This window comes from Ailuropoda melanoleuca, chromosome 5, assembly GCF_002007445.2.
Source record: "Ailuropoda melanoleuca isolate Jingjing chromosome 5, ASM200744v2, whole genome shotgun sequence".
Lineage (NCBI taxonomy): Eukaryota > Metazoa > Chordata > Mammalia > Carnivora > Ursidae > Ailuropoda > Ailuropoda melanoleuca.
Genome location: NC_048222.1, coordinates 97,707,517 through 97,731,899, shown reverse-complemented (window position 1 = coordinate 97,731,899; position 24,383 = coordinate 97,707,517). Strand labels below are relative to the sequence as shown.

Sequence of the window (24,383 nt, the reverse complement as noted above, 5' to 3'; positions counted from 1 at the left end):
AGTTCGGTATTGCTGTTGAGAAGTATGATACCTTATGGATTCCAGACCATTTGTATATATCCTGTTTTTCCTCTTGAAGGCTTTGAAATGGTCTCTCCATCCCTACCATAACAAAGTTTCACAGTGATATGACTTGATATATTTTGTTTTGTATAGAGGGTTGTTTTTTTTTTTTTTTTTTTGGCTTTGATGGAACATTTCAATTTGGAAATTCATATTATTCCCTTCTGAGAATTTTCTTGTAATATTGATTTCCCTACTTCTGTTTTCTCTGATCGCTTTCTAGATCTCTTATTGGTCAGATATTAAACTAATTTAATTTTAATTGATTTCTTATTTTCATATTTTTCCCTTTTTTCTTTTCCATCTCTTGGACTTTTTGTTCTACTTTTGCGAGATTAACTCAACTATATAGTTTGAAATTTATATCCCATACTAAATCTCTATAGTGATTTTTTTTAGCTAACAATATAATATGAATTCTGAGAAGTGCATTTCCTACATTATTTCAATACACTTCATTTATTTGACTAATAATAACATTTATTAATAGATGGGCCTGATTTGTTCACTTTAGTTTGTTGTCCAGGTGACCTATTTGATTAGCTTTCTGTTTCACTTTCAAAAGTATCCTGTTTTGGGTGATAAGTTACATGGTCACACTATTTTCTGAGTAATTAGCATGTACCAAGTGTTGTGTTGTATTTATTTTTCTTTTTTTCATTTATTTATATTTAAGGTTTTATTTTTAAGCAATCTCTACACCCAACATGGGCCTCAAATTCACAACCCTGAGGTCAAGAATTGCATGCTCCACCAACTGAGCTGGCTGGGCTCCCCCAAGTGTTACTTTAAGTGCTATGTGTGTAGCAACACATCTATACAACAACTGAATAGAGTGGATTCTGCTACCATATTATACAAATTTGGAAATTGGGGCATAAATAATTCAAATAATTGTTCAAGATGTCACAGCTAATAAGTGGTGAATCTAAGACTTGAACTTAGGAAGTCTGTCCTCAGAGTCCAGGCTTTTTTTTTTCTTTTTTTAAGATTCTATTTATCTATTTATTTTAGACAGAGAGAGATAAAGAGAGAAAGAGTATGGGAGAGTGGGGGGAGGGGCAGAGGGTGAGGCAGAGAATCTCAAGCAGATTCCCCACTGAGCTCAGAGCCCACAGAGAGGCTCCATCTCATGACCCTGAGATGACGACCTGAGCCAAAATCAGATTCGAGACTCAGTTGCTTAGCTGACCGAGCCACCCGGGCACCCACAGAGCCCAGGTTGTATAGGTACTGCTTTATAACTGTTTGCAATCCCCTATTTGGGAGGTATTAGGTTGTTTCTGACTTTGAATTACTGTAAACGCTGTTGGACTTCCTTTTAGCTAAACCTTTGTGATGTCCTTTATTATTCCACTGGGAAGGATAAATTCCTAGCAAAACCAGCTTTTGTGATCTTTGATTCAGCACTTTTTCAACGATGCCATGCTGTGTGCCTCTTGAGGATGATGCTGACTAACAAATCCTGTCATTCTGAAAAGGCACACAATAAGAAAGTAGATTGGGAGAGCCAAAACTCTGCAAAAAGCTGTGTCTCTGTGAGTCCATGAGAAGTTAGAGAAGGTTGTCATTACTTCCAATCCTTTCAAACCCATGCTGCCCTTCTTTTCATGGCTGGCATCATGTTCGTTTGTCCTTACCTTGGAATTTGCAGCCTCCTTGACAACTGCTTTCCATCCCCATCTACTGTCCACAGGAACTCGAAGTGTTCTTTAAAACATTATTCCTAAGATAAATCTATAAATTAGCAAATAAGTGGACAATATCATCGTCCCTGGTTGTCAAAGAGGCAACTTTGTCATGACATTAGGTCAGAGGCAGGTCAGCAACTCCTTTCTGGAAGGATATTTGCCTGTGAAGAATTCTGTTGATATCATCATCTTGGCAAGTCTTTTGTTTGCATGGATAAAAAAATCCACCCAAGTAGGCAGCTAGAGATTTTCCTAAAATGTTCCTTTAAACCCAGTTTAAATTTCATCTCTCTCAGGAAGTCCTCATGGCTTGAATTCCTCCAGCTTTTTTGGCCTGAGCTATACTAATTTGTGCCATTATGAGTATAAGAAGTGGGATTTGTCTTTTATATCTGATTCAGCATGTATGTATTGAGTGCCCATACATGTCAAGCACTGTGTGAAATGTAATGGAAAGAAGAAGAAAACAAAATACTTCCAATGCCCCACAATCTTCAGTGATGGTGTGTAGCTTCTCCAGAATTTACTTGCCTCTTTTTTAAAAAACTTAATTTAAATTCAATTAATCAACATATAATGTTGGGGCACTTGGGTGGCTTAGTAGATTAAGCATCTGCCTTTGGCTCAGGTCATGATCCCAGATTCCTGGGATCGAGTTCCACATCGGGCTTCCTGCTGAGCAGGAAGGCTGCTTCTCTCTCTGCCTGCCACTCCCCCTGCTGTGCTCTCTCTGATAAATAAATAAGTAAATAAATAAATAAAATCTTTAAAAAAACATATAATGTATTATTTGTTTTGGGGGTACAGGTCTGTGATTCATCAGTCTTATATAATACCTAATGCCCATTACAACACATTCCCTCCCCAATGTCCATCACCCAGTTACCCCATCCCTTCACCCCTGCCCTCCCCTCCAGCAACCCTCAGTTTCTTTCTTATGATTGAGAGTCTCTTATAGTTTGTCTCCCTCTCTGGTTTTGTCTTGTTTCATTTTTCCCTCTCTTCCCCTATGATCCTCTGTTTCATTTCTTAAATTCCACATATCAATGAGATCATATGATAATTGTCTTTCTCTGATTGACTTGTTTCGCTTAGCATATTACCCTCTAGTTCCATCCGTGTCATTGCAAATGGCAAGATTTCTTTGTTTAGATGGCTGAATAGTTTTCCATTGTATATATATATATACCACATCTTCTTTATCCATTCATCTGTCGATGGACATCTGGGCTCTTTCCTTAGTTTGGCTATTGTGGACATTGCTGCTATAAACATTGGGGTGCAGGTGCCCCTTTGGATCACTACATTTGTATCTTTGGGGTAAATACCCAGTAGTGCAATTGCTAGGTTGTAGGGTAACTCTATTTTCAACTTTTTGAGGAACCTCCATACTGTTTTCCAGAGTGGCTGCACCAGCTTGCATTCCCACCAACAGTGTAAGACGGTTCCCCCTTCTCCGCAACCTCGCCAACATCCGTCCTTTCCTGACTTGTTAATTTTAGGCATTCTGACTGGTGTGAGGTGGTATCTCATTGTGGTTTTGATTTGTATTTCCCTGATGCCGAGTGACATTGAGCATTTTTTCACATGCTATTTGGATGTCTTCTTTGGAGAAATATCTGTTCATGTCTTCTGCCATTTCTTGATTGGATTATTTGTTCCTTGGGTGTTGAGTTTGATAAGTTCTTTATAGATCTTGGATACTAGCCCTTTATCTGATATGTCATTTTCAAACATCTTCTCCCATTCTGTCAGTTGTCTTTTGGTTTTGTCGGCTATTTCCTTTGCTGTGCAAAAGCTTTTTATCTTGAAGTCCCAATAGTTCATTTTTGCCTTTGTTCCCCTTGCCTTTGGAGACGTGTCTAGCAAGAAGTGGCTGCAGCCGAGGTCGAAGAGGTTGCTGCTTGTGTTCTCTTGGATTTTGATGGATTCCTGTCTCACATTTAGGTCTTTCATCCATCTTGAGTCTATTTTTGTGTATGGTGTAAGGGAATGGTCCAGTTTCATTCTTCTGCATGTGGCTGTCCAATTTTCCCAACACCATTTGTTGAAGAGACTGTCTTTTTCCATTGGATATTCTTTCCTGCTTTGTTGAAGATAAGTTGACCACAGAGTTGAGGGTCCATTTCTGGGTTCTCTATTCTGTTCCATTGATCTATATGTCTGTTTTTGTGCCAGTACCATACTGTCTTGATGATTACAGCTTTGTAATAGAGCTCGAAGTCTGGAATTGTGATGCCACTAGTTTTGGTTTTCTTTTTCGACATTCCTTGGCTATTCGGGATCTTTTCTAGTTCCATAAACTTACTTGCTTCTTAAAACAAAAATCCCTGTTTGTTCACTGTTTTTGGTGCATTTTCTTACAACCTCTTTTAATTTGACTGTAAACTATTCTTCTGTTTCCTATCTGTGCTTTTTTCCCTTCTTGTTGAAATTAGAAATACAGTACATATATACTGGAAAACACCCAATTGCAAATAGAAGAGACCATATGAAAATGAGTTATCACTGGATTACATATCTAGAGAAACCTAAGATATTTAAAACAAGAGAATGCTTTCTTTTTTTTTTTTTTAAAGATTTTATTTACTTACTTGTGATAGAGAGAGAGCAAGAGAGAGAGAGAGCATGGAGGGGAGGTGGGGGGCAGAGAGGGGCACAGAGAAAGAAACAGATTCCCCACTGAGCAGGGAGCCCAACGTGGGACTCTGCACAGGGTTCCATCCCAGGACCTTGGGATCATGACCTGAGCCAAAGGCAGATGCTTAACCGACTGAGCCACCCAGGCGCCCCAAGAATGTTTTCCTTAATTCAGAAGGATAAAAGGAGGTAACCCACAACCTGTTACTGTAGTTATTTTCCATCAATGTCTATTGCATTGAAATCTTCTGTTTACATCTTTTTGTGAACTACTTGCAAGTAAGGACCCTGCTTATTAATTCTTTAATTCTGAGCACCTGGCACAGAGCAGGTTTTCATTTCATGTTTGTTGAAGTATATCTTTACTGGTCTTTAGGATGCAATGCAATAAATTGTATAACACACCCTTGATTTAATAACAGCTTTACATGGGAGGAAAAAAAGAGGCACCACATCTGTATACTACATTTGTAAACAGCTATTATAAAACACATCCTGAATTCAAGAAAGTCAAAGTTTAAAAAGTATGCCTCAGAATGGAGGAAATCCTTTAATTGTCCTTTACTGGACTTCTGGTCCCCAAAACAGGGTGGACTCACCTCCATTATGTCAGTGGGCAGAAATTCTTTTTCTTTTTTTTTTTTTTTGGACAAAAATTCTTCAGTGCTGGTTGTATTGACTCAAATCATCTTACTCTTCCCCCAGTGCTTTTTCTGAGACTACTGATAACTTCCAAATATTTGTTATTGTTTTCTTGGATTTCCATTTCCTTATATTAAACACTTCTGTTCAAAATTCCTCCCTGGCTTTATGGCCTTCTATTGTCTCAAGGGCCCTTCCTCTTAGACTTCTTTCTCCTTCTGTGGCTCTCATTCATTTTGTCTCCGTGTGGGCACGTCCCAAGCTCAGTTCCCTTCTTTTTTCAGGCTTCAGTAGTGGTTCTCACCCCTGGCTACACATCAGAATCACTCAGAGAGCCGTTTTAAAATGTCCAAGCCTAGATCCCAGCCTGGATCAATGGGATCAGTCAACTTGGCTGAAATATTAGCGCTGTGATCCTTGGTCATGTAACTGAACCTCTAAAATTCAATTTCTTCACTTGTAAAATTAAGATGACTTTAAAATCTGCTTCATCAGATTGCCTAATACATTCTTATTCCCCATCATAACAGCAAATATCTCTTCTTTTTTTTTTCATTTATTTAAAGCCTGCGTTTCCTTGAAAACTCAACTCAAATCCTTCCTCCTTCCCCCAGTCTCCATAATCACAATTTATTTTTGCCTGTTTGCAAATCATACTCAAAACTCAAGATGGACCTGTAAAAATGAAAGTCTCCTCACTGATCTTCTTACAGCTGTTACTGTTACCTTTCACTTCTTTCTCTATACAGCAATCCAACATTCCAGAGTCATCTTAAGAAAAATTAGATCATGTTCCTTTCTTTTTTTTTTTTTTTTGACATTGTTTCTATTTTAAATCTTCCAATGAATTTTCTTTGTTCTTAGGTTAAAATCCAAATTCTCTAACCTGGCTATAAGGTTCTATGAAATCTGATCCTCATCTTGTTTCTCTCTCACTGATTTTCATACTCTTGTCCCACTGGTTCTAATCTGATATACTCTTTCCCACCTCGGAGACTTGCTCATGCTGTTCATTCTGCCAAGAATGATGTTATGCTCACCTTTCCAAAGTCACCTTGATAATTACCTCCTTGGTGAACACTTCTCTGACCCTCGGTCCCAGTAGTGTCCCTAGAAAGATCTTCTCTTTACATCCCATAAATATCCTTTGCAATGAAATGTTTTATCATGCACTGGATGGAATAGAGTATGATATTAACTTTTTCTTAATAAACCTCTATATGGTTTGATTTGTTGCCACAAGCATGAATTATATTTGTAATGTTTAAAAGTTATTTAAAAACATGAGAAACAGCATAATGTTTTTTTTTTAAAGTCATATAGTTGTTTAATGTCTATCTCCTCCCCTAGAATACAAATTCCAAGAAGAGCATATGATGGGCTTGTCCTGCTCACCACTCGAGCCACAGAATCGACCTATGCTGCAAACACAGGAGGTACTGGATTTATTGAGTGAACGCCATTGATTGAGAAGACAGGACATGAAAACTGAATAGCAGGCTAAGTGCTAACCTTGCCCAGAAAGTCAATGGCCCTTAGTCCCACTTAGAGAACATGAGGGGATGGGGCACATCTGGGGCTGTCTGAGTCAGCATCTTATTCAAGAGCATCCTACCAGCCCAAGACAGGGGCAGGAAGGCTCTTAAACAGTGGCTATGGTTGAAGTCTCAAGAGGGAGGCAGCATTCAGGTTACTGGCATCTGACTAGTTAAAAAAGGACCTGGGCCAGAGGCTACAGGCAAATCTAGGGGGTCATCATTATACTTTTTAAAAAGTTTAAACTTTTCTAGTTACCATTTTGTAATTATAATTGTCTTCATTATGCCTTTCGTACTTGACATATGCAGGTTGGTTTTATAATTTATACAAATATATATCTGATCTCCAGTTCCCCCAATTGAATCCACAGTTCCTTAAGTACAGGGTCTTTGTTTATAAATATTTGCATGTCCTGACCTGACACAATCTGTATCATATTCCCTAGAAATGAATATAGCTCACATTCTTTCACCCAAGGGAAGTCTTCAAAGCTTCAATATTTCTCAGATACTTTCTAACAAGTTTTCTATATTTAAATAAATGCAGCAAGTTTTCACACTTATATCACCAATGTTTGTGGAAGTTTCTTTGATTTTCGGTGAAATTTAATGGGTTTCTTTGGCTTAGAAATTTTTGATAGAGCATTTGCTGATAGATGTCTGCAATGTTATCTGAATAGATGAAGTTGATATTTTAATGAGAACCTGTGCTTTGCAAGCAATAAACTGTAGCTATTTCTCTATGGCTTTAAACACAGGATATGCTTTGTAAGTTACAGGAATTGTCCAATGAGATCTTTTGTTGCCCTGGGATTCTGTTGTGGTAACTAGTAGGCTTTTGACATGGGGTTTGAGGGCTTTTCTCTTTTTGACACAGCTTATGTTGTGGTAGAGCAGAAAGAGACTGGAATTCATTAATTTTGCACACGATCATCACTGTGTCCTTCAACAAATAAAAATGAGTGAAATAGGCTCCAGAAACGCTCACCTCCAAAAAGGTCAGGATAACAAAGACATATTGAATCTGCAGTCTTATAAGAGCAATGCTGATTGATCCCTTCCCTCTTAGGAATCTGAATTATAGGTGATAAGCCTAGGTTTTGCTCTTTTCCCATAATTTAACATACCTTGAGGTAAGACATGTTTAATTTAGGTTGCCTTTAAATAGCACGAATTCAAGTCATTGTGTGACTTCAGAAGGATTACGTTTATTAACCCAGGTTACCCATGATGATGGTTTCTAGGCCAACAGCATGAAATGAGGGTTTTTTTTTTTTAACAAAACAAAAAAAAATTATATTGTTGCTATATCACAGAAGGAATTATTTATGTAGTTAATTCTATCTTACTCCTCCATTTGCTGTTCTGAATAGCTGCAGGCGGGCTCTCTTTTTTCTGCTATATTCTCACAGTTGCTTACTCTCTGCCTGCTTTGCCCCTTTCCTCCCCCTAATTAAACCTAACAGACCGTGAACATTTTATGTTTTTATTACGAATTAGAATTAGTAATTTTACAAAGAAAACTACCTGAAATAAAAAGAAATAAAGTGGTAATATACTCAAAAGTTAAAGAAAAAATAACCTTGTTACTAGTTTAGGAAGGAAACACATTAATTAATTAGCTAAATTATTAATTAAAAATGTATTAGCATGTGCTTACCATGGATTTTGGTATCTGTGGCTCATTTTATCAATACTGGCTTGACTTAGTTCTCCAGACTGTAAAAGAAAGAAAACTAGTGTAATCTAATTCCAGGGTAAATAGGCACCAACTTGTCTAACAGTCTGTATTCCTAGTCCAAAAGGAAGTCAGGCTGGGAAGCTAAATAGGAGATGGTAAATACAATTAAAAGAACATAGCCTTTTGATTCTTGAATAGAGGGGAAAAAATGCAAGAAGTAAATAAATATGATCCTGTGTGCTTTATTTTCCCTCTCTGCAAAAGAACAGATATTAGTAGTAGGAAGAGTGTAGCCCATAGTCTCAAAGCTCCTTTTCTGTTTCTAAGATTCTGTCTGTAAATGAGCAGGCATTCCAAACCACTATTGAGACTCAAACAGTCTAGCTCTTTTTACTTCACCTTATCCTCACAGAATTAGCAAATGTGGTGGGAATAATGTAGGAAAGAGCTGGGTTACAGACAGCTTGTGGTAAAATATAGACCTGAAAACTCCCTTCAGAAAGCATAATTTAGAACATTGATAAAATATTTGTAGCTTAGGATCAGTTCCCACATAAATAAAAATATTCCCCACACTCTCTCACGTATGTTGAAATAATCTATTATCACTGAACAAATGACCTTTCTCTATGGGCTCCTTTACCCCAGGAACTAGCCAATGGATGGCATGTCTTATGAATAAACCAGGGGAATAGGGGCATCAGATGTGTATTGGAAAGGGTATCGGTCTATAATCCTTCCTCAATTTTCCATACTTGGGTTGGAAAACAATGATCTGGATTATCAAAAGTATTTCACTTCAGTTTTGGAATGCATTTTTCACTTACATTGATGTGGGATGCTATATTCATAATACCTCAAAAAGTAGCAAGATCGTATTATAATTTGAACATCAGAGGAATTACTTAGTACTTTTTTTTTTTTAATCTTCCCCTTTTCTTCCTTTTCCCTCAAGCTTTATTTTGGGACTTTCCTGATCAAGTCCTTCAGAGTTATTTGTGTTGGGAAAACAGATCTATTTACTTGTCATCTTCTCAGAGATGAAGTTGAAACCTTGATCACTTCTAGCTCTTTAATATTCATGTATAAAATACATAAACAAAGGAAGGGACAAGAAAAACAAGGTTTAAATGCAAGGAGGGGGCTATTATTCTACAGAAAATTTGAAAAGTAGTAGGCTGTATAGATCATGGTATAACTTTCTTAGTTATTTCTGACGTGTAAATTCCCTAAAAATTGACCTTATCAACTGACTTATAAATAATTTTGTTATCAGCATTTTGACAAGTTTTCCAGGAATTGGACAATCTTCTTTGATCTTTGTTCCCATTTTTAGAACTCAAAAATTGCATCGTCTTAATCTGGAAAGACTTTCATTAGAAACAAGCAACAGATTCTTTTGCTACCTCTCCTTTTGTCCTTCAGCTATTAGTGTATAATGTCATAAAAAAAATTCTACCTAAAATAAGCTGTCCCTTCTCAATTTATTAATGAAATCCATCACAATTTATTTGGATAGTCATGCTGCTCTGTGGTGTTAAATCTAATAAAATTCAGAACCAAAAAGATCTTTTTTTGTTTTTAAACTGGTCAGTTGTTCCTAAGAGTAAAGAAAAGACTGACTCAAAACCTAACAGCATCTTCATAGAAACAGGTAACAATGGGTTAGTACAGTCTCTATCTTAAGGAAATCAGTTATTTTGAATGTTTAACGAGCCCAAATAATCATAACTCAAAAGTAGGTATTTCCTATTAAGCAATCTTTAAAGAAGTCTAGGAAATAATAAAAGGGAAATATCTACTAACTACATTCAGGTCCTGTGAATTAGATACGATTTCTGAAATGAGTTAAAATCTGTTAAATTTGAGTTAATTGCAGACATTTGGGGCCCATTCTAGTTAAGAACTGAAATCGTTATTTAATACTTTCACTTTTAATCTCAAACCACTTCTAGTCTAGTCCTGACATACTTCAGAAATCTTTTTGGGACTGATCATTGAAGAATCCTCTTGCTTTTCTACTGTACTTGAGTCAACATGGTTTTCTTAATGTAGCCAATTTTTATTTATTTATTTTTTTTACTAGAAAGAACTATTTTTCATCTCTGTAACTATGAGGTCTTTCTTACCAGTAGAATGAATACAATGGCAACGCATTTCAAGAATGCGTAGACACTAGGGTTTCTCTTCTCTTCCCTCCTCCTTGGTAACATAGAGCTCTTAGTACCAAACATTTGAGTGGAAAATTCCCTAAGGCTACCTTTTCTTATGCTAATGTATTTTTTCTTCACTTGCTTCAATTTGCAAAATATTACTGTTAACCCCTTAGGTGTCTTTCTTCCCACAGCCTGTGAGAAGCATTCTCATTGTTGTAGCTGGATCACCGAATTGCATAATGTTGCCTATTCTAGACTGGAACTATTGAAGGGAGAAAGGGGGCATAAAGGCCTTTGTATGAATGGTGCATTTGAAGTATTCATTTTATATTCAGAGCATGAGTAGAAACAAAACAATTCTTTCTGAAAAATGTCAGTATTTAAGGCAGGAATTCTCTGATGTGTTTTTTTTATTAAAATGCAAAAAAATGAACAATGCAGAGACCCATACTTCATTTTATGCTACATTATATATGGGCTTGAGTTCCAACATAAATTATATCCTGGTATCTCTTTTTTTAACTGCAGTGTTTTTAAATAATTTGAATTAATACATTCACTTTCAGCAAATAGATTAAACATTGGGTTTAATGAGTTTGTTGACTATGGCCCCAGCATCTCTGTTTTCTGTGGAGTATCCAAATAATAAGCAACATATTCCATCATGTTTCTTATGTGCTTATAATAATGTAATTCAAAAATCCATGTAGGCAAGAAAGTATAGTATATATAAACATTAGTGATACTGGATCCCATTTATTGAGACATTATCCTAGATACTGTGATAAGAGCTTTACACACATACCTCAAATAATCCATTTAACAATACTCTACGGTATTATTATTATTATTATTATTATTATTATTATTATCATCCCTATGGTAGGCAGAATTCTAAGATGACCCCCACTATTCTCATCCCTTGGTATAGTATACACCTTCTCCCTGATATTCCACCAAATACTTATCCAATTACTGCTGTGAAGGGATTTTGCAGCTGTAACGAAGACCCTCAATCAGTTGACTTTAAGAAAGGGAGATTATCCTCAGTGGACCACTCTTAATCAAGTGAGCTCATAAAAGTGAGCTCTGGGCTCTTCCTGGCAAAGGGGATTTGAAGTGTGGGAGGGATTTGATATGGGGGAGACTCTCGGTGCTGGTTTTAAGATAGACGGAGGCCACACGGTAAGGAATGTGGGCAGCTTCTAGATGCTGAGAATGGCCCCTGGCGAAGAGCCAGCGAAGAAGTAGGACCCCAATCCTACAACCACAAGGAACTGAAATCTGCCACAATCACATGAACTTGGAAAAGATGGCAAGCCTCAGATGAGATCACAGCTACAGCGGACACCTTGATTCCAGCTTTCTGAGACCCATGCAGAGAACCCAGCCACGTCTTCTGGGACCTCTCACTGATAGAATTGTGAACAAATAAATGGGTGCTGTTTTAAGCTACTAGATTTGTGGTAATTTGCTGTGCCCAATAGAAAACTAATACAATCCCCATTTTACAGATGGGAAAACTGAGACATTATAAAAAATAGGCAGCCTAGCATGCAAAGGGAGGAAAAGGGGAAAATGAAAGGTTCTTCAACTGGCTGCTTTCACTTGTAAGTCACATTCAGTTTTTCACTAAAGCCACAAACATAGATTTGCCCTGAAAAGCATTAAGAGTGCTGGTTGACCCATTTATTCTCAGAGAGAAGTCAAATGTCTGTTATTTTCTCCCCATACTTCTCCAGGACAATAAATGTTCTCCTTATTCATTCTCTATTCAAGATACCCAAGGATTTTCTCCTAAAGCAAGACCAGAACTTGCACTGTTGGATATTGTTAGGATTTGTGCTGAATTCTACCATCAGCCGTTTATCCAGAGTGGGTTGCCGATCCAGGGGCTGACGTCTGCAGAGATTCAAGTATTGGAGATACAGAGAAGCTACACAGGAGCTTCCCAAGTCTCTGTGCTCAGGACACAGTTTCTGAAATATAATCAAGTGCGTGCTTTGCAAGTGTTCTCACCCTTGGAGTTTTCTAATGTGTTGGCACTGTTGTTAATTCAAAGGTTAAAAAGTGTGCTTCTCCCCAGTTAATTGTCCAATTAGCTTTACAACACAGAATTTCAAGAGGGGTGGCAACTCGGGCTGTAAGAATAGTAACAGTATAACTAAGTCTCAGTAACAACAACAAAAAAAGACGGTGAATAGTTTTCAAATGCCTATGGAATAAGTTAGGAGTAGAACAATTCTCAATCTAATGCACACTTAAAACTTCATTTCTTCCCTTCCGCAACTTCGTCTCTGCACAAACACACTGCATGAGAAGGGAAGCCATATCCGCCCATCTCCCATTACTTATTGGTAATCATCAACACCTTGCCAAGCAGCAGGAAAGTGGTGTTGATGTTGTCAGTACAGAGTTAAATAAAACAGATCTCAGACTCAAGTTGCTTAAAGCCATTTAAAATGTGGCACCTGCACCCCAATGTTTATAGCAGCAGTGTCCACAAGAGCCAAACTATGGAAAGAACCCAGATGGCCATCAACAGAAGAATGGATAAAGAAGATGTGGTATATAGATACTGCTGGGCAGGCCGAGAAAAGGGGCCAAGACACCCAAGATAGCCGACTCTCCCGCCAAGATTTAAACCAAAACCTAGGCGGGAAACCGAAACCCGTCCTACCGACTTTCCTCACCCCCAGTAGTACCCAATAAAACCCTGCCACGACTCTCCAAGACAGACTTTCCCCCACCCCCAGCGGTGCCCAATAAAAACCCTTGCTGCCCTGCCCTGGGCGCGACTTCCCTGACTCAACGCTCTTTCCCGAGTCGTGGAACCTCGCCCAAGGGTGCTTGCAATAAAGTTCATCCTCTGGACCACGTTTGCCTTTGCGGTCTTGATTTCATTAGCGACGAGAAAAAACCTAACAGATATAATGGATTATTACTCAGCCATCAAAAAGAAGGAAATCTTGCCATTTGCAAGGACATGGATGGAACTAGAGGGTATTATGCTAAGCAGAAAAAGTCAGTCACAGAAAGGCAAATACCATAGGATTTCACTCCTATGTGGAATTTAAGAAACAAAACAGATGAATAAGGCAAGAGAAGGAAAAATAAAATAAGATGAAAACAGGGAGACAAACGATAGGGGCTTCTAACTATAGGAGACAAACTGAGGTCTGCTGGAGGGGTGGTGGGTGGGGGGATGGCATAACTGGGTGACAGGCATTAAGGAGGGCACATGATGTAAAGAGCACCGGGTGTTGTATGCAATGGATGAATCTCTAAATTGTACCTCTGAAACTAATAATATACTAATGCTAATTAAATTGAATTTAAATTAAAAAACCTGAGTAAATATCCAAATATATAATTTTAACAACATAAAAAAATAGAATGTGGCTGGGCTTGTGCAGTCCAGTTGCTGACAAGAGTCACACTAAAAACTTCCACCACCACCACAACACAAGAGACTTTTCTGTGAGTTCTCCCAACAGCTGAGGGAGCTTATGCAGATCCCTAACAGCATCTACTTTTAGTTCTGTTTTCTTTCTGCCGGAGGATGTAGCTGGAACCACATAGCAGGGACCCCCTGTACTTAATGAATCCTTTCCACTTTGCTCAATTAAGATTTCTTGATATCCTAGGTTCAATCCCAGGAAAAGAGTAGGTTACTCCAGATTGCTAGTCTTACTTGCTATGCATTCTATGCATTTTTGTCAATATCACCAAAGTGCCCTGGGAGTGTTGTCCCTGAATATTAGGGAAAACTATAATCCTCAATTTATAGTAATTTTAGAATTTCTCCCAACGATCTTCAAAAGCCAGGATAAACGCCAGATTTTTTTCAAGGGAGAAGGGGCATAGGGCAAGCAGGAGAGAGACTCCTAAGCAGGCTCCACGCCCAGCACAGAGCACGACGCAGGGCTCAATCTCACAACACGGAGATCATCATGACCTGAGCCGAAATCAAGAGTCAGACTCTTCACCGAATGAGCCACCCAGGTGTCCCTAAATGCCAGATTTAAACAACAGATGTCCTGGTATTTTAGCCACCTGTGCTGGGGGTATTAGATTACATGCAAATTTTGCAATTCTTTGACAATACAGTGAAAGGGGCTTGGCTATGGAGTTAAGCCACAGGTTTACTAGAATCTGTTCTAATTTACACATTCTTAGCTTTGTATTTCCCTATCATCATTAAATAATATTTGTTAAAAACCGATGGCCTATGCTTCATTACTCACTTTAGGTAGTGTGATTAAAAAAAAAAAAAGTGACATTTACCATAGTCACATAGACACATAGTCAAGATGTTATGTCAAGTCCTGCAAAAGTTAGTAACCACCATGGCATATTTTAGGCCTTCCTTAATTAAGGAATAAAATCACCCCCTAGGCTCTAACTTACAGAGTTCTCTTTTCTTTTTCTTTCTTTCTTTCTTTCTTTCTTTCTTTCTTTCTTTCTTTCTTTCTTTCTTTCCTTCCTTCCTTCCTTCCTTCCTTCCTTCCTTCTTTCTTTTCTTTTTCTTTTCTTTTCTTTTCTTTTCTTTTCTTTTCTTTTCTTTTCTTTTCTTTTCTTTTCTTTTTCACATTTCCACATCCTAACAAAAGATGTGAAAATTAAGATGTATTTTTTTCCCCAATTCGCCAATGGTCTCTATAAAGTCACCTCAATAAGAGAGAGAAAGCCGTGTTTGGTTAGAGCATGAGGTCACCGGGGCTGGGCTGCCCGGTAAAATGTGGCATGGCAGTGTCCCTAGCTACCAAAACAGACGCTTCCGTCCCAAATGTGTTTTTCTTCATGGAACTGCTCTGAACACAATACAGAATGCAAAGCAGTGATACATGCCTCCCTTGTTGTTTTCATGGTCTGTTAGAGAAAGGAAACATCAAACATAAAATCTATTTTCCAGAAGTTCAGCTACAAGTAAGATTTTATAAGGAAATTAGTTCCTTTAGTTTATCTGAGGCATCTTATAAAGCCATGTATTTGTAAAATGGGGAAAATATACCATCTATGTATCAGGAGGTTAATGGTGTTAATATATTATTTTGGAGAAGAAGGAGGGTTATTTAGCCATCCTCACCAATGTTTCTCCTCCCTCACAGATGGTCAGCATGTGGCACTCCCTCACGGAGGGCTTCCTGTGCTATCAGAAAATGCATGACTTTATTCAGCACTCAAGGATGAAAGGTGCTAATGTAATTATTTTTATATGAAACCACAAACTGTTAGGATGCAAATAACTCTAAGAAGTATAAAGTGAGAGCTAAACACACGCCCATCTGGGGAAGAACAGCAGCAATGCAAAGAGGTGCCTAATTTTAGAAAAGCTATTTTCTGTTTTGCTTTTATAACTTGGTTGATAAAGGAGTTTTGTTATCTTTTAAAATCTTCTATATTGATAATAACAATGGGGTGCCTGGGTGGCTCAGTCTGCTAAGCGTTTGCCTTCAGTTCAGGTCATGATCCCAGGGTGCTGGGATCAAGTCCCGCATTGGGCTCCCTGCTCAGTGGGGAGTCTGCTTCCCTCTCTCTCCCACTCCCCCTGCTTCTGCTTGCTTTCTCTCTCTCTCTCTGTCAAATAAATAAATAAAATCTTTTTTAAAAATCTGCAGATTAAGAATGTGAGATCCTAGGAATTCTAATGAGACTGTGTGGGATTTTCCCAAGTAAACCCAGAGGTAAATAAGAAATTTGGTGTGTAAAACACTCAGAAGTTCTGAAATATGTGATTAGTGGTCTACGTATTGATCACCTCCATGCTGGCGATCCTCTTTCCCAGGTGAATCTGAAGATTTTCTAGGACACTGTTGTGTGAAGGTGGATAGTTTGGAAGAATGCACGGGGTTGTGCTAGGACAAGAAAAAAGGGGCGGTTCACTAGGACCTCAATGTCTTCTTGTTTTCCATAATGCTGAAGATTGTATTTGATGATATATTTTGAAGCACTGTAAAGTGCTTATTAAATAGAAATTCAAAAATAACTAAGCTATTTCTCACTATATCAAGTATGTGGGTAATATCTACTCATCATTCATTTTAATAGTGTAAATGAAGTCTCTGGGGTGCCAATGAAGCAGAATGGAAAGCTGGGAGAAAATTGAGAGAAACTTGAGGAAATGATGCACTGTCTATAAGAGAAGGTGGTTGGGGTTGACCCCAGACTGCCTCACGGAATGATGGTCACGCAGATGTGTGCTTCACACGGTGGCCCCCGAGTCAAAGGTTCTGACCTCATTTTCGATGCTTTCATCTCATATACACTGTACTCCCACTGAGTCCTTGAATTCACAGCCTGGGTTGAAGTCCTGGCTCTACCATTTACTAGCGGCACGACGTCAGACAAGAAACCCACCTGTCAGTACCTCCAGTTTCCTCAACTGTAAAATGGAGATAATTACAGAAACTTCCTCACATGATAAATATACAAGCTATTTTTACGTTTGCTTTCGCTAAATAAATTCACAGAGAGAAAAAATGTCTAGTGAAGCAACCAAACCTGGATTGGTTTATCCACAGCCATCAAGAAGCTCAACGTCTCATCAAAAGTCTGTTCCAATATCCCTAAAACCGTCACAGAGAGGACCTCTGCACTTCCGAACCCCAGAATTTGTGGCATTTACCAATAAGGCAGAAGTTTCAGAGTCTTGAAGATTTTACTTTTTATTATACTATACTGTATCACATATAACTATATTGATGGGTTCCCATAAAGTTCTTTTTATTACTTCCTACAGATTTTCCAGTTGTTATAGTCCATGACATATTGGTTGCAATATATGTTATGAATAATCGGTTTAATATTGTCTTTGGGATCACACCTATGAAGAGCTAGTTATCGCGTCCAGTATAACATTGTTTCTGTGGGAAAACCAAATGCAGTAAATCATCTGGTCATGAGGTCAGAGTGCAGGAGCAGAAAATGGCGCCAGGAAGCCAGCTCATACTATTGAGGTTTGGGTTAACGAGAAAACCAGGGGGAGGGGAGACATGCCCAGCTAAGAAGGAGTTAGAAATGCCCCTCAGTTTAGCATGGTGTTGAAACCAAAATTGTTTCAATGGTCTTCATATATTCTTTTTTTGGTGGGCAGCAAAGCAAAGTTTATTGAGCGATAATAAAGTGATAGTACAAAGCTCTGAAGAGGAAAGGGACCGGAGAGGGTTGCCCGGTCTTCATATATTCTTGGAAAAACATCACATATAGTTTGGCAGAGACTAAATCCATTTTTTAAAAGAAGAAGAAGAGGAATGTACTGCTCTTAAATCTGAGATAATAACAAAAGCAATGATCTTTACTGGTTTATATACACTATGATGACATTGCAGCCCATATAAATATGAGTAGGAAATAGCTAAACATAAAAGATCCAGAAAAGAAACCCGATATTATGATTTTTACTGACCTTTGTGATCTGGGGACATTTTCAGGTCTTACTCAGTCTGGAAGTTATTATCTTTCTACCAAAATGCAGATGATCTGTAAAACCCTTCCTAGTGCCCCAAATGGGAGAGACCATTCCCAGGTAGGAAGCAGCTGCCCCAGGCATTTTACCAAGAGTTTAATGGAGGTGCCTGAGGGCCCTTAGCTGCTGGTCTTATACAAACCTGGAGCAGTGGATTAGAAAGAGTAGCTATTCAGGCTATAAAAACCCACTAGACAAAGGTTTGTGCTTAAAATCAAAGTTCTGAGCAACTGCAGTGAGAGACACTGAGGAATCTCTGAAGTTAGGCTGAAACAAAGCACCAACTTCATTGGGGTTATTATGCACAAGGATGGTGGAGGGATGTAGAAAGGGTCCACTAAAGACAAGGAACCAGGGAAAGAACAGGAGGGACATTGAGACATTTCCCCATTTCCCTAAGTTACATCAAACTAAGGAATTAGCCAGCTCCCTGGTGAGGGAGGAGTGTGAGTTAATGCCACTGACTTTCATATATTGTTTGTAATTAGGAGCTCATTTTTATGCATGGCGTGTGTGTGTTTGTGTCAGCTCAAATGTCAATTCACACCAAGTCATATGGACCAGAAGTAGCTGCCGGAAGCACTGGGTTGGTAAGGAATCTAAGTCTGAGGCTAGACTCAAAAACAAATATCACCTTAGATGTAGAGAGGGAGCCATGCCTGGGTGTGGAGGGGAAGATCAGGAGCCTTGATAACAAAATCTAGGCCTTACACGGTGGATAAATTATAGATGGTTATTTGCTAATATGTACAGTTGAACCTTGAACAACATGGGTTTGAACTGTGCAAGTCTACTTTGATGAGGAATTTTTTTTGGCAAATACAATACTGTTCTGTAAATGTATTTTCTCTTATGATTTTCTTAGTAACATTTTCTTTTTTTAGTTTATTGTAAGAATACAGTATATAATACCTATTCAAAATGTCATAATCTTCAACATTGACCATTTTATATTATCCGTGGGCTTCTGGTCAATAGTAGGCTATTAGTAATTAAATTTGGGGGGAGTCAAAAGTTATACCCAGATTTTCAACTGTTGGGTCAGCACGCCTAACCCCTTCATTGTTCAAGAGTCAAATGTACAGTCATTCTCAGGGAATCTTGTTGTTCTCGTTATCATGTTCTGAGTCCAAGCAATCCTATAAGGTGTTGTTTAAGATTCTTATGAAACAGGTACATCTTTGGAAACAATTCCTGTCAAAATGCCAGGGCCAAGAAAGTGCACAGAGGATAGGCGACAACTCTCACAGCTTATGCCAAACAAGACCGGCTTCTGAATGTGCCACAAGTTGGGGGGAGAAAATACTTTATGTGGACAGACTCCATCTCACAGGGGTTAAGAAGACAGTGCTACCGAACAGAGCAGTGATTTAAAGTTGTCTGCGAAATATGAATGGAAGAAACAGAATAAATTCCTTCCTGGAAGGCTAGCTCGTGGCTGATATCTCTTTTGGATTCACAGCTAGTTTCAAAGTCCAACGAGTACTTGAATACACTTCATTTGAATAGGCAAATGTGTTCTTAATTTAAAGATAAAGAAGGAAGAGAAGCTATACACACTCAAGATGGGCAGACAGATGCAGGGCATCACCCAACGAGAAGCAAAAAGGCAACCAAAGTTACGGACTCTGTTCAAACCAGCACCTTGCTTGGGCTTTATTCCTCTTTATGGTGGCCAGTTCTGATATTTAATCAGATCTCTGATCTTCATCTTTCTTGCTTAAGTGGAATAGGACACAGTTTAAGAACCTGAGTCTTGGTTCCGTTAAATGACACTGAGTAACATTAAGTATAACAACCATAGTACTAAGAGCTGACATTTGGTTGTCAACCATGTGCCAGGCATCATACCTAGGGTGTTCCTTGTGGTCTCACACTTAATCCTCACAACATAACAAAAATAATATTAAATACATAGAGGGCTTGGGGCACCTGGGTGGCACAGCAGTTAAGCGTCCGTCTTCGGCTCAGGGCGTGATCCTGGTGTTACGGGATCGAGCCCCACATCAGGCTCCTCCGCTATGAGCCTGCTTCTTCCTCTCCCACTCCCCCTGCTTGTGTTCCCTCTCTCGCTGGCTGTCTCTATCTCTGTCAAATAAATAAATAAAATCTTTAAAAATAAATAAATAAATAAATAAATAAATACATAGAGGGCTTGATATGTGCCGGGTACTGTTACCAGCCCTCTATGAATATTAACTTGCTTAATGTTTACAACATCCCAGGAAGGTAAATACTAAGACTCATAATGAAGAAACCAAAGAGGTTAAGGAACTTGCCCAAGGCCACCCACAGCGAGCAGGTGGCAGAATGGCAGAACAAGGATGGGAATTCAGGTGATCTTGTGACGCGGACACTCTACCTACTCTCATGTGGAACAGGAGGGAGCAGCGACCCAGAGAGGTGAGCTCACTAGCGCAGGGTCACAGAGTGAAACCCAACTCAGAGTCAGGATTTGAATCCGACTCTGTCTTCAAAGCCTGAGCTCGCGAGTACTTTCTCCCACTGCCATAGATTGAGCCAGAAAAAGGGTTTTTTCTTTTGTTAAACTTTACTATATGAGGCTGTACTATATTGCCTTAAGCATTTGAGGAAATCCAGTTATTTCATGATTGATACACATTCAATTTTCAGATAATGCAAAGGCCTGCCTGGAAAAAAAAAAGTCTGAATTCTCAGATTTTCCTTCTAAAATCACCTGGGTTCTCTTTTGTTTCAGAGAGCCTGTCTGGGCTCATGCCTACATACGCATCACTAAAAGGAACTAAGACAAGATTTCTAAGAACGCTTTGGCTAATTACCCTGAATTATTTGATACAAAGGCATTATCAACACAGTGCATTTTAAAGATCTGGAACTCTCTATTTCGGCTTGTGGATGATGTCCAGCACAGGCTTCTTTTATACCACCCACTCAGAATGCAGTGCTAGGATGGGGGAAGTATGTGTGAATGTCGCAGCATAAATGTGAATCTGAGCGCATTCCAGAGCCAACACAAATGCTTTCGGATTATGCATGGCTTCCTTCTCTTCACACCTCTCCTCTCATGTATTAAAGGGCCTAAAAGGGAATCATAGAAAGTCCATTTATTCACACATTTATTTTTCTGCAAAACTCAAATCCCATTACTTCTCAATGACAAATCAGGAACATGACATTTCCTGTGGAAGCATACTCAGAAAGGATTCAAATCAGAAACAATATGCTATGAAGAGCGTAATTAAGAGCAATACCTTGATCTGAAAGCCAGTCTGAAGCCTTGTTTGGTTGATAAAACCATACTCTGGTATTCCCCAACCAACTTCACCGACATACTCATATTTATATTTTGCCGGTAAGCTTCTGTTTGAGGCAGGCCTCCACAAATATCTGAGATCTCCAGTCTTTTCCAATGCTGTGCGCTTTTCTCCTACATACGAAGTGTGCTGATGAACTTTAGGCAGATGATCCTTTATATAATCCGGGCCTTAAAAAGAGAGAGAAAGACTTTTTAAAAACTCTACACTTGGGGCACCTGGGTGGCTTAGTTGTGTAAGCGAAACTTGCAAACTTTTGATCTCAGCTTAGGTCTCGATGTCAGGGTCCTGAGTTGGAGCCCCACATTGGGCTCCATGCTGGGCATGAAGCCTACTTAAAAAAAGAACTCTACACTTGACTCTAAAATGCTTTTGTCATTTTATTTTTTATTTTATTTTTTTAAAGATTTTATTTATTTATTTGACAGAGAGAGAGACAGCCAGCGAGAGAGGGAACACAAGCAGGGGGAGTGGGAGAGGAAGAAGCAGGCTCATAGCAGAAGAGCCTGACGTAGGGCTTGATCCCAGAACTCCGGGATCACGCCCTGAGCCGAAGGCAGACGCTTAACGACTGAGCCACCCAGGCGCCCCAATGCTTTTGTCATTTTAAATGGTGAAACTAAGAATAGCTAATGATTAATCAGGAAAGGATGCTGTATTTTGTCAAATGCTTTCTCTGCATCAATTGAGAGGATCATATGGTTCCTGAGTCTTTTTGTTGATATGATGTATCACATTGATTGATTTGCGAGTGTTGAACCATGCTTGCATCCCAGGTATGAATCCCACTTGGTCATGATGGATAATCCTTTTAATGTACTGTTGGATTCTATTAGCAAGGATCTTGTTGAGGATTTTGGCATCCATATTCATTAGAGAAATCGGTCTGTAATTCTCCTTTTTGAGGGGGTCTTTGCCTGGTTTGGGGATCAAGGTAATATTAGCCTCATAGAATGAGTTTGGTAGCTTTCCTTCTGTTTCTATTTTTTGAAATAGCTTTAGGAGAATAGGTATTATTTCTTCTTTGAATGTTTGGTAGAATTCCCCAGGAAAACCGTCTGGGCCTGGAGTTTTATTATTTGGAAGGTTGTTTATCACTGACTCAATTTCTTCATAGTTAATTGGCCTATTTAAGAAATCTATTTCTTCCTGTTTCAGTCTTGGTAGTTTATAGGTTTCCAGGAAGGCCTCCATCTCTTCCAGATTGTTTAGTTTTTTGGCATATAGCTGTTGATAAAAGTTTCTAATAATCCTTGCAATTTCAATGGTGCTGGTCGTGACCTCTCCCTTTTCAGTCATAATTTTAATAATCTCAGTCCTTTCTCTTTGTTTTTGGACAAGTTTTGCCAGTGGTCTATCAATTTTATGGATTCTCTCAAAGAACCAGCTTCTAGTCCTGTTGATCTGCTCTACTGTGGTTCTGGTCTCTAATTCATTGATTTCTGCTCTAATCTTGGTCAACTCCTTCCTTGTCAGTGGGTTAGGCCTGTCCCTCTGTTGCTGTTCCAGTTTCTTGAGGTGAGAATATAGAAACTGCATTTTAGATTTTTCTATTCTTTTGAGTGAGGCTTGGATGGCTATGTATTTCCCCCTTAGGACTGCCTTTGCAGTATCCCATAGGTTTTGGACCGTTGTGTATTCATTCTCGTTGGTCTCCATAAATTGTTTAATTTGTTTTTTGATTTCCTGGTTTATCGAGTCATTCTTGAGCAGGATGGTTCTTAGCCTCCAAGTGTTTGAGTTTCTTCCAGGTTTTTCCTTGTGGTTGAGTTCCAATTTCAGAGCGTTGTGGTCTGAGAATATGCAGGGGATAATTTCAATCTTTTGGTATTGGCTGAGACCTGTTTTGTGTCCCAGAGCATGATCTATTCTTGAGAATGTTCCATGGGCATTTGAATAGAATGAGTATTCTTTGGTTCTGGGGTGTAGTGTTCTATATATATCTATGAGGTCCAACTCGTCGAGTATGGCATTCAAAGCCTTTGATTCTTTGCTTAGTTTTTGCCAGGGTGTTCTGTCTATTTCTGATAGTGGGGTGTTGAGGTCCCCTACTATTACTGTGTTCTTATCTATATGTCTCTTTATTTTGGTTAAGAGTTGGCTTGTGTATCTTGCTGCTCCCCTGTTGGGGGCATATATATTAATAATTGTCATATCCACTTGTTGAATACTTCCTTTAAGAATAATATAGTGCCCTTCTGTATCTCTCTCTATGGCCTCTAGTTTAAAATCCAGTCTATCTGATATGAGAATTGCTACTCCAGCTTTCTTTTGAGGTCCATTTGCGTGGAAGATGGTACTCCATCCCCTTACTCTAAGTCTGAATGCATCTTTGGGTTCAAAATGAGTCTCTTGTAGACAGCAAATGGATGGGTCATGTCTTTTTATCCAATCTGCAACCCTGTGGCGTTTTATGGGAGAGTTTAAGCCATTTAGATTGATAGAGATTATTGACAGATATGATTTTAATGATGCCATTTCTCTTTAAAGTCTTTGTATCGGTTGTGACTTGCTGCTCTGTATCACTCTTGGGGCCTTTTTACCTTTATAGAGCCCCCCTTAATATCTCCTGTAGGGCTGGTTTCGTGGTTACGAAATTGGTTAATGATTGGCGATTTTGGAACGTCTTTATTTCTCCATCAATTCTGAATGACAGCTTTGCTGGATAAAGGATCCTTGGCTGCATGTTTTTCTCTGAAAGAGCTTTAAAAATGCCCCCCCAAGCCTTTCTCTCATTCCAGGTCTCTGTAGACAGGTCTGACGTAATCCTGATACCTTTGCCTTGGTACGTGAGAAATTTCTTTGCCCTGGCCGCTTTCAATACTGTATCCTTGGATCTAATATTTGCGAATTGCACTATGACATGCCGTGGCGTAGGTTTGTCCTGGTTGAGCTTGGATGGGGTCCTCTCTGCCTCTTGGACACGAATGCTTGTTTCCCTTGCTAGATTAGGGAAGTTTTCAGCTACAATTTGTTCAAATATCTCTTCTAGACCTCTGTTTTTCTCCACCCCTTCAGGGATGCCGATGATTCTGACATTGGATCGTTTCATAGAGTCAGTAATCTCCCGTAATCTACATTCGTGGGCGTGGATTTTTTTAAGACCAGCTTCTATTTTCGTTTTTTCTTCTACTAACCCATCCTCCAATTCGCTAACGCGTTCCTCTGCCTCGGTGACCCTGGCCGTCAGAGCCTCTAGTTTTGACTG

The 24,383-nt window shown here is 39.0% G+C and overlaps 1 protein-coding gene across 1 annotated transcript in view; it reads right to left on the bottom strand.

Moving 5' to 3' along the window:
• The window catches only part of C5H4orf45 (chromosome 5 C4orf45 homolog), a 101,479-nt gene that overhangs the window by 38,027 nt on the left and 39,069 nt on the right, over window positions 1-24,383 (bottom strand). Inside the window, exons 2-3 of the mRNA XM_019802219.2 lie at window positions 21,113-21,345; window positions 8,235-8,293 (exon numbers count right to left, since the gene is read on the bottom strand). Coding sequence (XP_019657778.1) covers window positions 8,235-8,293; window positions 21,113-21,345 — 292 coding nt within the window. The remainder of the gene's footprint in view (window positions 1-8,234; window positions 8,294-21,112; window positions 21,346-24,383) is intronic.